General features: G+C 43.3%; 1 protein-coding gene across 1 annotated transcript in view; it reads right to left on the reverse strand.

Annotated features, from left to right (window-relative positions):
* Positions 1–12,572, reverse strand: part of LOC117483288 (sodium/potassium/calcium exchanger 3-like) — a 73,860-nt gene that overhangs the window by 18,552 nt on the left and 42,736 nt on the right. The window contains exons 3-4 of the mRNA XM_034131562.1: positions 6,790–6,866; positions 701–775 (exon numbers count right to left, since the gene is read on the reverse strand). Of these exons, the coding sequence (XP_033987453.1) occupies positions 701–775; positions 6,790–6,866 (152 nt within the window). The remainder of the gene's footprint in view (positions 1–700; positions 776–6,789; positions 6,867–12,572) is intronic.

The following is a 12,572-nucleotide window of genomic DNA, read 5'->3' on the forward strand; positions in this document are numbered from 1 at the left end:
TAATATGACTTGATCGCTTTAAACTCCGCACACTGAGCTCTGATTGGTCAGCAGGCGGTGCTTTCACTGAGTTGATCTATATCCTGGAACCTAACCTGGGGGGTATACTACAAATCTAGTTCAACATATCCTGGATATGTTTTGAGTTATCCGGTTGACTAAATCCAAAAAAAAAACGCTCTCGCTAAACGGTCCTACGACGCTGGCTATCAACTCGATCGCTCAAGCCAGCCGTGTCCTATCTAGTTAGGTGCGCGTTCACATGAAAGGGGTGGTATTTGGAGTGTTCGACCAATCACAAACATGGACAAGCCGTGTACTGACAGCGCAGCGCGTCATATATTTCCTGAATGAAAAGTCAACTAATATTAGACAAATATGAAGAAGTTAAACTTTAAACATCCATGACTTAAACACTTTATCCAGGATCAAAGCCACATAGCTGCACCTGCAAGGTGAATACAGCTGGTAAAAGAAAAAGTGTTTGAATACGTTCATTAACAGGTTTATGATATCACTGCCCCGTCTAAGACACGAGTGGATCTGACTTTAATTACATTTGACTCGAGTGTTTCGTCAACTTAATGTGTTGCTTAAAATAATACTTCTGCATACAGTATGTGACACTGTGAGTGTTGCACGGCCAGATACGGCTCAAGAAGCTGCTCAGCCTTTTAAATGTAATTTTTGACATTCATACCTCACACAACTTCTCCAGGGAGGGGACGAAGTAATCATCACAGACGAGGGCGAGAGCGCAGAACATGTAGATGGTCTGTAAAGAGAGAGGAGATACATATTACAGGGAGCAGTAAAGGAAGAACATGCTGCTTGATGTGATTTAAACATAGGATCCAATAGGGTGAAAAGTCCACGCTAAGAGGGGTCATCAAGTACAGCACGCTGTGGTTCATTCTTTGATATTTTTTCAAGAACAAGTGGTGTTGTTTACCACTTTCCCTGCTAATCTCCTGCTTGTTATGCTATTTATAACAGACCTCTGCATGTACCCTGAATGTCCAAGTATAGAATACAGCTCTGCTTTAACTGCTTCATTAAGATTAGATATAGATTACCATGACAAATGAAAAGGGGAGTCGAGTAATGAAAGCTAAGGATTCAAAGATCCCATGCCAATGCAGTGGCATGGGATAACCCTTAATCAGATCCAACATCAAATATTCATGAATAACACTGAGGGAGCACACTATTTACATTTCTAAATAGGGAAGTTAGTTTTCAATTTTTAAACATGCTGGCAGTACAGAAGCCCAGGAGACACACACACACACACACACACACACACACACACACACACACACACACACACACACACACACACACACACACACACACACACACACACACACACACACACACACACACCACTTCAGGGGACATTACATTGACTTACATGCATTTCCTGGAGACTTATCCTAACCTTAACCATAACCAACACATGCCTAACCCTAACCCTTACCCTTAACCTTACCCTAACCCTAAACCTAACCAAGTCTTCACCCTAAAATTAATGATTCCCCACATGGGGACCTCCATTTTGTCCCCATAAGGGAGGTGAGTCCCCACACGTCACACACACACACACACACACACACACACACACACACACACACACACACACACACACACACACACACACACACACACACACACACACACACACACACACACACACACACACACACACAGCTGATGAGCTAACTCTCAGCTGTGTCCCTATTGTCCTGCCTTATTGAACACAATGAATTAAAAACCAACTCCTTAGAGGTTACTCTTACTACCACACCTGAATAACACCGGCAATACATTAAATATTGTTGTTTTAGAAGAAATATGTTATCATATGTGTACAAAGGCAATAAGCTAGCACTGACCACTGCGGGACATGAAGTCACCTTTAATAAACAATCCTCCAAAATAAAATGTTTTGGTTTATTATAACTGGATAAAAGGTTGTCACTGCTGTATTTAACTGGTTTGTTTATTTCCCTGGTGTATTTCTGCAAAAAAAAGCTACAACCTTTCCTTGGCATCATATCATAGATAAAACCCACAGCAGGGAGAGAAGGAGACAGATTGCAGATAAAAGACAGTAGGTATGATCAAGAGAGAAAGTGTCAGGTAGTGACGACAGACTGACGAAGAATGTGTGAACAAAGGAACGCATCAATATCCCTTTAACAGCAAAAGAGTGAATAATCCTTTTTGTTGACTGTTTCTGCAGTACTGAGTCACATTTTACTTTCAATCCCTACCTCAAACTTACTCAAATAAAATGTGTGCATACTAAATGTACATGTGTGTACATGTTTTATGTTGCATGCGGACATGAAAGTCCTTAATATGGGAGTTGTGTTTCTGAGAGCAAGTCTTTTCTGAGAAGGGATGATGGCAGCATTAATGAGCTGTGCAGAGTCGGAGGGGGTCAGCAGCAGTACAGCTGTCAAGGGAACAGCAGCTGGAAGTCAAATACTCTGATATAAAAATTCAGCTCGAACACTAAGCGTTTCAAACTTTGCTGTCTTTAATCTGAATCCAACACCAGAAAAACATGATCAATGACTGGAATAAGTTCACAGCATTTGTGACTTGTGGCTAAAGGAAGGTAGTAGCTCCATGAGTCACGGAAAAATACTGCCGAGCAAGACAGTCCACCCCCACACTGTTTCCTGGGCGCTGTACACAATACCTGCCCACTGCGCCTAATACTAGGACGGGTGATATGCAGAATCCTTGCTCAGTCTGTAGGGACTTGAAAACTGAAGGGTCGCCGGTTCAAGTCCCGGTCAGACAAAACAAAAAACATAAAATCTGTAGTAGTCCTGATGTGTATACGTAGGTTCTATGTTTATTTTATGTATACACTTTGTTATTGTATACATATAGGTCCCCTTATGAAGACCAGAAACATTATGTCTTTAAAAATGTGATCTCCCTTATCTCCCTTACTGACATAAACGTGTTTGCTGCAATTACCCTCATCTGGAGAGACAGAAGATGTGCTCTGTTGGTCATATCCCCATGTGTATTACATCACTAGAAAGCCTAGGATGTTTTTCACAGTATATTAGGACAAACACAAACTGCATGCGTGGTGTTTGAAATAAGGGTGTCATGTCCCCCACAGAGGAAAAATACAAATTACTGGGTCTCAGGGGGATGTATTCTACCTGCTCAGTAGAAAGCAGAGGTAGAAAAAAAGGCATTGATTTGCGAGTAACAAGTGCTACGAGTTCCAAAGTCAAACATCTTAAAGGGGACCTATCATTCAAAATGCACTTTTGTACGTCTTTTATACATGAATATGTGTCCCCAGTGTGTCAGAGAACTCACCAAGTGTCAGAAAACACAACCCTCTCTCTTTTCCTCCATACCCAAATCTCTAAAAACGGGGCTGCAATGGATCTAATACAGACTGATACAGATTTGAAAATTCTCTGACGTCAGGAACGAGGAGCTCCGCCTATATGGCCAACTCTCCACCTATCAGGGGAATGTGGGGTTGGGCCGCGGCCGGCCATTGTCGCTCGAAAGCGCTGGAGACGCTGTAGTACATATGCCAGGCCTGTAAGTGGCGCTGTAGTGTGCCACAAAAGCAGCGAAGAAGACTTCCCGCGCATGGTTGCCATGGTTACCCTTCTGTTTATTCTCCGCTGTGGCTTTTTTTCTCCCTCCCCGAGGCAAGCGTTTGCTCCCGCTGCTTTAATTCAATGCAATCCCTCCCCGTCGAGGCAAGCACTGTAATTCTCTCCGGTTAGTCCACCAGCAGATGACAAACACCCACCTCTCCGCCTCTTCCAAGGAACGAGGGGACCGTGCGGCAGAGTTCAAGTTAGATTTTTTTTCGTCGGTCAACATGTCCGTTAAAGTTTAAATCTTCCCGACAAAATTAGAAAAGTGCCGGTCAAAGGTCTTCTTTGTTATTTATTGAGCTTTAAATCAAATGAATAATGACTCTATATAATCATATAAGAATAAAACACGGAGGACGGAGATCTCTTTTTCTCCCCCTCTTCTGACAGCCCAGCAGCTGATCTCAAAGCACGCTCCCCTCTCCTGCAGGGGGGCGTGGTCAGCTGCAGCTCACAGAATCAGCCCCCTGCAAAAACAGGGCTGGAAAGAGCAAATAGAGCGAAATGAGGCATGGCTAAAATGCATGATCTGTTTGGTATTTTGAAAAAAAAACTATATTTATATACTTTATATATGTATGGCCCTACAATATATTGTTCAAATATAGCATGATAGGTCCACTTTAAGGTGAGATTTAATCTGTTGTCTGACTAATGTTATGCTATAAGAATGATTCACACCATATCTATCGTCTGAAGTTTTGATTGTCTTAGCAACTCCTCACTGGGGTCCCTCAGGGGTATGTCATGGGTCCCCTTCTTTTCTCTTTGTACACTTATTTACTCTGTCATTCCCTCTCAAGCATCCCCTACCACAGCTACGCAGATCATACTTAACTGATTCTGTCTCTTCCCCGATCTTAAAACCAAGTGTTCCTTGTCTGGATAATCTAAACCCTAAACCTTGATAAGACAGAACTGCTTTACCTTCCAGGTAAGGGCTCTCCCATCCATGACCTAACTACCTAACCAACTCAGACTGCAAGAACCTGGATGTGACACTGGACGACCAACTGTCCTTCGGTGCTAACATTGCTGCTACAGATACATCCTTTACTACATCATGAGGATACATCCCCTTTTACCAAGAGGGCATTGCAGATTCAGGTCCAGGTTCTTGTAATTTCACGCTTTGACTATTACAATTCTCTCCACTGGCTGTTCTACCTGCAAGTGCCACTCAAGTGCCGGACCAAGACTGGCTTTTCCTCCGACTAAGTTTACCCACTGCTCCTCTGCTCCCTTTACTGGCTGCCCCAAATCTGCTTCAAGACACTGGTAGTGGCCTACCAAGCTTTCAATGGATCAGGCCCATCCTTCATCCAGAACATGGTTAAACCATACGCTCTAGCACTTCGCTGTGCATCCACCAATCAGCTCGCTACTCCCTCACTGCGAGAAGGACCCAGATACCCCTCATCAAAAACATGCCTGTTTGCTCTCCTGGTACCAAAATGGTGTAATGAGCTGCCCACTGACACAGAACAGTACAGCAGAAAGTCTACACATCTTTCAACACGGACTGAAGAATCTAAATTGTATTGAAGGCAAATGTACTTGCAGGATTCTTACTTTTTTTTACCCTGAATCTTAAAGATTGTATGCACTTATAGTAAGTTGTTATGGATAAAAGCATCAGCTAAAGAAAATGTAATGTTAGGTTATTACATGTAATGATTTATTGGACTGGAAAAAGTTAAAATACTGCAATAAAACTATCTTTATCAGTATATTGTAACTACTAATAAAGACTGTTTCCTTCTCAAGGCTGAGAATATACCTTCACTGTGGATGGATCACTTAATGGGCCTATCGGGCACAGTCCCATGGACTCAAAGTGTCAGAGCAGGAGTTTCAGTTGATATATTGCATGTTAAAATACATGCAGTCACAGTGGGTCAACTTTTCTCCCAGGACTGGCCCTTATTCCAAAAACGCAAAGATGGAAAAGTAAGGCATTACAACTATAAAACAAAGTGTGCAGGTATGAGCCCTGATTGTCTGTCCTGAAATGCACATACATCTCTCCACAAAGCCAGGAACAGTAACACCTGCTGTGAAATAACATTGAGTACATCATTGTAAAGGTTAGACCATGGAAATCGTTTTTTGATGATATACTGATTTGTTTGGGCTTTGTGTTACTTTAATACCCACAGATTCAGGAAAAGGTTCTTTCCATTTGCCCTTCTGCAGGAAGAAATGGCTAACTCTGAGGGTGGGCGCACTTCAAGTAATGACATTGCCTATAATGTCAGAAATATACTCTGCCCCATGGTCCATTGTGTAGTATACTGCTGTGTTTATACATAGCAAAGTTCCCATGAGATGTTTGAACTTCCATTACAGTCACCCCCCCAGAGACTTTCAGCACAACATGGGTCATCATGTACTAGAACATTCTCCCTGCCATGTGCCAGTCATATAAGAGTGATGGCAGAGGGGCTCCATCATAGCCTTGACCTTGCATATTGACCCCTGCTGGGCAACGCTGGAGAGGCAAGTGGGGGTGGTCATGCATGCACTGAAGCAATACTGCCAGGGGAGAGGATGGGCAGAGGAGAGGGCTGCTGGGGGGAGGGGGAAAGGAAAGGGAGGAAGAGAGTCCGACGGGAGGTGATGAACAGGAGAGGAGGGGAGAAAAGAGGAGAATCAGGGGCTATTCAGAGTAAAGTGTTATGAGAGAGTCAGAGTTAAGAGTCAGAGCAGAAAGTCAGAAGAAAGTCTGAATAGAGGGCAGAATCAGACAAGAGGAGAGTCAGAGTAGAGGAAGGGGATAGAAGAGTCAGGTGAGGGTATCAAAGCAAAGTCAGAAGAGTGTGAGAGCAGAATCAGACACAAGGAGAGAAGAGTAAAATCAGAGAGTCAGAGGTCAGAAGAGTCAGGGTAGAAAGTCAGAAGAGAGTCAGAGAAGAGAGTCAGAGAAGAAGAGAGTCAGAAGGGAGGAGAGTGTCAGAGGGGCGAGTCAGAGTCATAGCAGAGAGGGGAGGCACAGAAAAGAGCTCTATGGTACAGAGGAGGATGATACATCAGGCATTGGATAAACACATAACTTGTTAATGATATATTGGTTTTGGTCTTTGCACGACACAAACGCACATCAACATGAATGCTGTATAGGTGAACGAGAACTTACACACAGCACATGCAGGGCCACAGCTCCCTCTGTTCTCTCCTTGTGTGTGAACAGGTCTGTAGGGAACTCGTGCAGAGCTGGAAGAGCAAGACACAGGGGTTAGAACAGTTCATATTCAGTATTATGTGTGTCTATGTGTGTATTGCTGCAGAGTGTGCTGTAGGGAACATTTTTCCAATGCACAGCAGAGAGGTCAACCCTATGAGAAAATAAACTGGTGGAACTCATGTGTACTGATGAGGAGCCTTGCCCAGAGAGAACCTTGCCCAGTCAAACTGTGCCCTGCCAAGGCCTGTGTATGAGCATGCTTCCTCAGAGAGTGACAACAGGAGACTAGGGACATTGAAAAAGTGATGACTAGGATAAAGGGAGGGCAAAGAGGAGAGCATTGTAAAAATAGAGCCAAGGATATTTAGGGTAACTGGGATGAAGACCAAAGAGAGAAAGAGTGGTGGGAGTTTAACCGCAATGTGCAAACTCTGCTTCCCTGCATGGGAATGTGAGCACAATTGAGTAAGAGAGAGCAACTGTGTGTGAGCAGAAGATAAAGAGAGCAGGATGGAGCGAAAAGTGGGAAGTTGGCACACAGAGAATGTGTGAAGGAAAGCAGAAAGACGTGAAAAGGGGGGAGTTTTAAATGTGGCCTGAGTTATTCTACCCTTCTACCCTTCTTCTCCGTGACTTCCTGACATCTTCCCCCCTCTCAGCCCCATAGTCCCCCCCCCCCCCCCCCCCCCCCCCCCCGGCTGCTAAGACCAGCGACAGGCGCTTGGCTGCTGGAGAGTGTTGAGGAGCCTTCGCCTCTCAGAAGTCCGTTCACAGGCCACTGATAACGCCTGTTACATATTTCAGCACCTACACTATTCCTTGGGCAGAGAGATACCAGAATACTGTGATCACACGGACATGGTGCTACTCACTGAAACATCTTCTTCAATATGGTTGCGTGTGAATGTTAAATATTGTGTGAAAGTGAGTGTCAGTTTTCTGGTTTGGTATGCATTCCAAGCAGGAATGACCAAATACATATGTGCAGCCTTTGTTTGCATGCAGGTAAACAGTCTGTGTGGGGAGCTAAGGACACAGAACCCATCGGCCCAAATCATTCAACTCAATGACTATCTTCAAAGCTTCTTTTTAATTAGTTTGTAAACTGTCTTTTGTGAAGAAAATATCTGGAGGTAGATGTTGTCTTTCATTTTGTTCTCATTCACAGTTTGAGCTACACCTGTGCTTATACAGTGAAACGTATGTTCTGTATATCAAGCAATATACATGTGTGTGAGTTCCAAGTAGTTCTGAATCAATAAGTATTAAGAGCGAAGAATTCCGTTGAGAAGTCCTTCAGGCTGATCAAGAACCCCCCGCTTCACGTTGTGCTCCATGATCACCTGGTCTGGTGTTCTTTTTTTAATACTGACCGCATCGATGCACAATTTCCCTTACTCACCAACCTCTGAAATGTCCGAATTGACCAATTAGAATCGAGTATTCAACTAAGCAGTGTAATAAAACAAGACAAAGGTTTGAATCAGGAGCATCAAGGTTACATCAAATGCATCTTACAGAGCGCAGGATGCCTTCTGCATCATTCATGGCCACTTGAGAGACAGGTAGGCCAACAAGAAGTGGTTAAACCAATGAATGAATACTCTAAATAAGTTAGGAGTGGTTGCGTAGTTTATCATTCCACCTACTTTTGGTCTTATTTCAGTCTAACCTCCTTGACAACATAATGCAGCGAAAAAAATATGAGCAGAAAGAATAGTTCACCACTTTCCCACTGCCCTCCCACTCTCCCCATTTTGTACTATGCTGACCTATTTGCATCTGCAGCATCTCGCTGTGTTTGAGTGGCTGCAGTCCTCCTCTGCACTGTGTTCCACTGCTGTAACTTTCTATAGCCAAATGCAGCCTGTAAAAAGCCACAGAGGGTACAAAGCAGCAGAGCAGACAGCCATCTCGCAGCGACAGCTGGATGTGTTTCATATTTACTGTTACAAGCTGGTGTTATGCTGCGTTCACACCGGACGCGATGCGACTATTCGCTTCGCTCTAATCGCTCCTATCGCATCGCTCTAAACGCTGGAGGTTCACCGCGGCTGCCAGCTGTGTTTATGCTGCGTTCAAACAAGACGCGCTGGCTCGGGAGCTACAACTACAACAAATGAACATATTTTACCGTGATTAAATTGTAATACACGTTTCTAAATGATGCCGAAGTAACAACATACTGATACCGGTTAGTAACAACCATGAATTAAGGCTTTGACAAGTCTGCAGACAAGACGGCAGGCGAAAAACCTTTTAAAATGCTTGTTTTCTGAATGAAGATCGGATCGACCAGGCTAAGCTAACGTTGTATATGCTCATTCCACACTCATAACAACGGCCTACAGACATAAATAAAGCAGCGACTGTATTCGCCATGACACAGACAGTCTGTGGTTTGTACTTGTTTAACTTTTGTCCAGTTTCTGAACAGATATGAGGAGCTGTGAGCTCTGTGTGCTAACTGCTAACTGCTAACGGCTGATGTTGTGTGGTTGAACGTCAGTGACGGCGGCTGAGATTCTCACCGCTGATTGGCTTCCGCGAGAACGCGTCACGTGAATTTGACGCTCGAGTTGAAAAAATTGAACTCTCGCGTTTAACGCGGCACCGTTCAATCGCCTCAATCGTGTGATTCGCGCCGCGTCCACCGCTTCATGCGCACCGTCGGAGCGAATTCGCGTCTGTCCGCGTCTCTGCATTGACTTTACATGTAATCGCGCTGCCCCCAAATAGCGCATCGCGTCCGGTGTGAACGCAGCATTAGCATGCACAAATTCAATACAGCCCGGCTAGTGAATGCAGGGAAACAACAAGCAGCTCTCATGACAGGAATTACAACTTAATGTAGATGAGAGAAAGACAATACTTGTGTCTGCTGGACCATAGGGCCAAAAAGTCTTATTGTCAGTTATTTTAGATCAATGTTTTGATGTTTAGCAACTTTCTTTTGCAAATTCCTTATCTTCTCTACTACAGGATTCACTGTAAAAAAAAAAAAGGCAATTACAAAAGTAATTCTACAGTATGAAAAAATACAACATTGGATACAGTCCCTTTAATGTAGGCAGCACTTACATTTCAATCTAGCTTTTGTAAAAAAAATTTACACTCATCATGACTTACATTTTGAACACAATCTGAACAACAAACTACATGACTACAGGCCTTGCCTAAGAAAACGGGCATTACAAATGTCACAGTCCTACTGATCTACAGTATGAGCAGTCAGAAAATCCAACAAACTAAAACAATCTCAACACCAATTACTGCATGTTTTGAGAAATGTAAAGTGGGAATATTATGCTAATTTCATAATATTATTTAGTGCCTCTACTGTGACATGTCTCCATGCTTTAATGTTCCAAAAGCTCTTTATTGTATAGAGCCGGCCGTCTCTTTTGTGATTGGTCAACTGATTAAAGATGTGTCAGATATGTCCTGCCTCTTAATAAATAATGTACAATTGGTTGGGGTGCGAGCCAATAGAAGTGCCATTGTTACATAGTGATGTCACTATGTTACGGAAGTAAACAAAAGAGTCAAATGGAGGCATTTCAGGCAGGGGGGGGGGAGTGTGTGGGAGAGAAACTCACTGTGGAGGGGAGTTCTGTATTTTAGCCTTTGCAGACCACTTAAATGCACAAAAACCTATATAATACACTACAGGAAAGGGAAAACCCCAAAAGCATAATAGACCCCCTTTGAGTCCAATGCTTGCTGTAAACATGCTGGAAACCCTTCCCCGCTTCAGCCTCCAGACCGGGATGAGGACTTGATGCTCACCTCAGGGCTAACCCTCCTGACACAGCAGTTGGGAACCAAGACACAGGAACCTTACCTGGGTGACAAACTGACATCTACAGTTTACATTTACTACTTTTTGACCTATCTGCTTCTATGTATCTGTATTCTCATTCAGATACGTGTTGTGGGGAGGATTGGTTATTTTTATCATAGCTTTTGCAAATTGCATTTTATTTAGGGCTGCACAATTTGGGAACAAATGGAAAGGGAAAAGATTGTTGTGAGTGATTGCGATATGTTTCACGGTTGGCTAAAGGGTATGATCATTTTTTAAACGTTCACATTACCGTTGGAGAAATATTTTAAGATGATGTTCTGATATTTTAAGAGGAACAGTACCAAACAAGAAATTCTGTATTACGTTTTTAGAATGCTGTTTGTAGGCTATTATAGTGATTCTCTGCAGCACTACAACACTTCAATAAGAAAGATATTTTCACAAATTCTGCCTTAACCATATACTAGGTTTAATGCGATTTGGATTTTGCACCAATCCATATAGCGATTTCCGATACAATTTAGATGAATTGTGAAGCCCTAGTTCCATAGAAAAAGCCAAATAGAATCACCAGACATAGTGATACATCACATGAGGAAAGACAAGACTGTAAAAAATCTAACAAACTTTACAGAGTGCTGAAGCTGACTTTCTCGTTGAGTCTTCAAAGAGCCGGCATTACAACCCATGGCGCTAATTATTGTTCTAAGAAGCATGCAGCCGATTTCCCAGGAGAGGTAGTAAGTACATGAGCAGAGGTGATGCAGAACCGCACTCTCCCACAAGAAACCCACTGAACTCCTTTAAGTAAACAAGGTGTTTTATACACAACGCTGCTCAGCACCTAGCTCTGTCACGTGTAATAGAAACCAAACACAGAGACAAGAAAACAAAAACAGACAGAAAAAATGTGTTGTGGGAATTAAAAACGTGTTTTTTAACTAAGTAAATAATGGCAAATCGATGGCCAATATACACATTTTTCAACGGCCACAATTGAAGTATGCATCTCAGAGGTGTGTAGGGAATATACTGATAATACTTTCTGATAAGCTGCACCCTCTATTCTCAGACTTTAATGCAATTCCCAATGATGTAGTTGCAATCCACCTCATTTTGCAGGGGATCTGGGTACTCGGAAAAGGAAGAGGTGCTATTTTTCACATCCCTCAAATTCTGTGAATTGTAACATTGTCACATTTCCCAATTGGATTGGTTTAATAGAAATGTGATTATTTATACTAATAGCAAGGGCTCAATAAAGATTGCAAAGAGCGGAGGGGTTTGCCCAGGCAGTATCTTTCCTGGTTTGTTAGGATAAAGAATGTTGTTTTAACTACCAAACTTAAATTCTTGAAAGACTTTTGCTATATAGTACGGAGCCCCTAAAGGCCCGGACACACCAATCTGACAACAAAGAACTGACACAGACGGACCCCGACTGTTGTGTCGTCTTGGCCATGTGTCACACTGGAACACACCGCAAAGACTTCAGCCGACGGCCAAGAAGCACGTACGAACTGCGCATGCGTGAGTGGCAATAACTGTCCTTACCAGCAGGCGGCGGTAGTGTGTATTCGTCATTCAAAAGAGGCAACAACCGGAAGACAGACTGCGTGATACACCGAGAGAAGAAGAACAGACTGCGTGATATAAACAAACAACAAATAGCGTGTGCGTTCCATTTTCACTCTACAGCGAGAAGCTCATGGGGCTTTCCCCAACCTGTGTCGAGAGCTGGAGTTAAATGAAATCTCAGATTTGCCTTCTTAATAGTTTGTTTGGGTCCCTCACTTCCGTTTAGCTTCTCATGCACTGACTCGCTAAGCTGAACAGCCAATCAGAGTGATTTCTTTTGCCGACTGCCTTTGGCCGACTGCCGAAAAGGCGTCGGCCCGGCTGAAAAGACTGAGTAGGGCGTGTCGAC

Source organism: Trematomus bernacchii, unplaced genomic scaffold (genome assembly GCF_902827165.1).
Source record: "Trematomus bernacchii unplaced genomic scaffold, fTreBer1.1, whole genome shotgun sequence".
Classification (NCBI taxonomy): domain Eukaryota; kingdom Metazoa; phylum Chordata; class Actinopteri; order Perciformes; family Nototheniidae; genus Trematomus; species Trematomus bernacchii.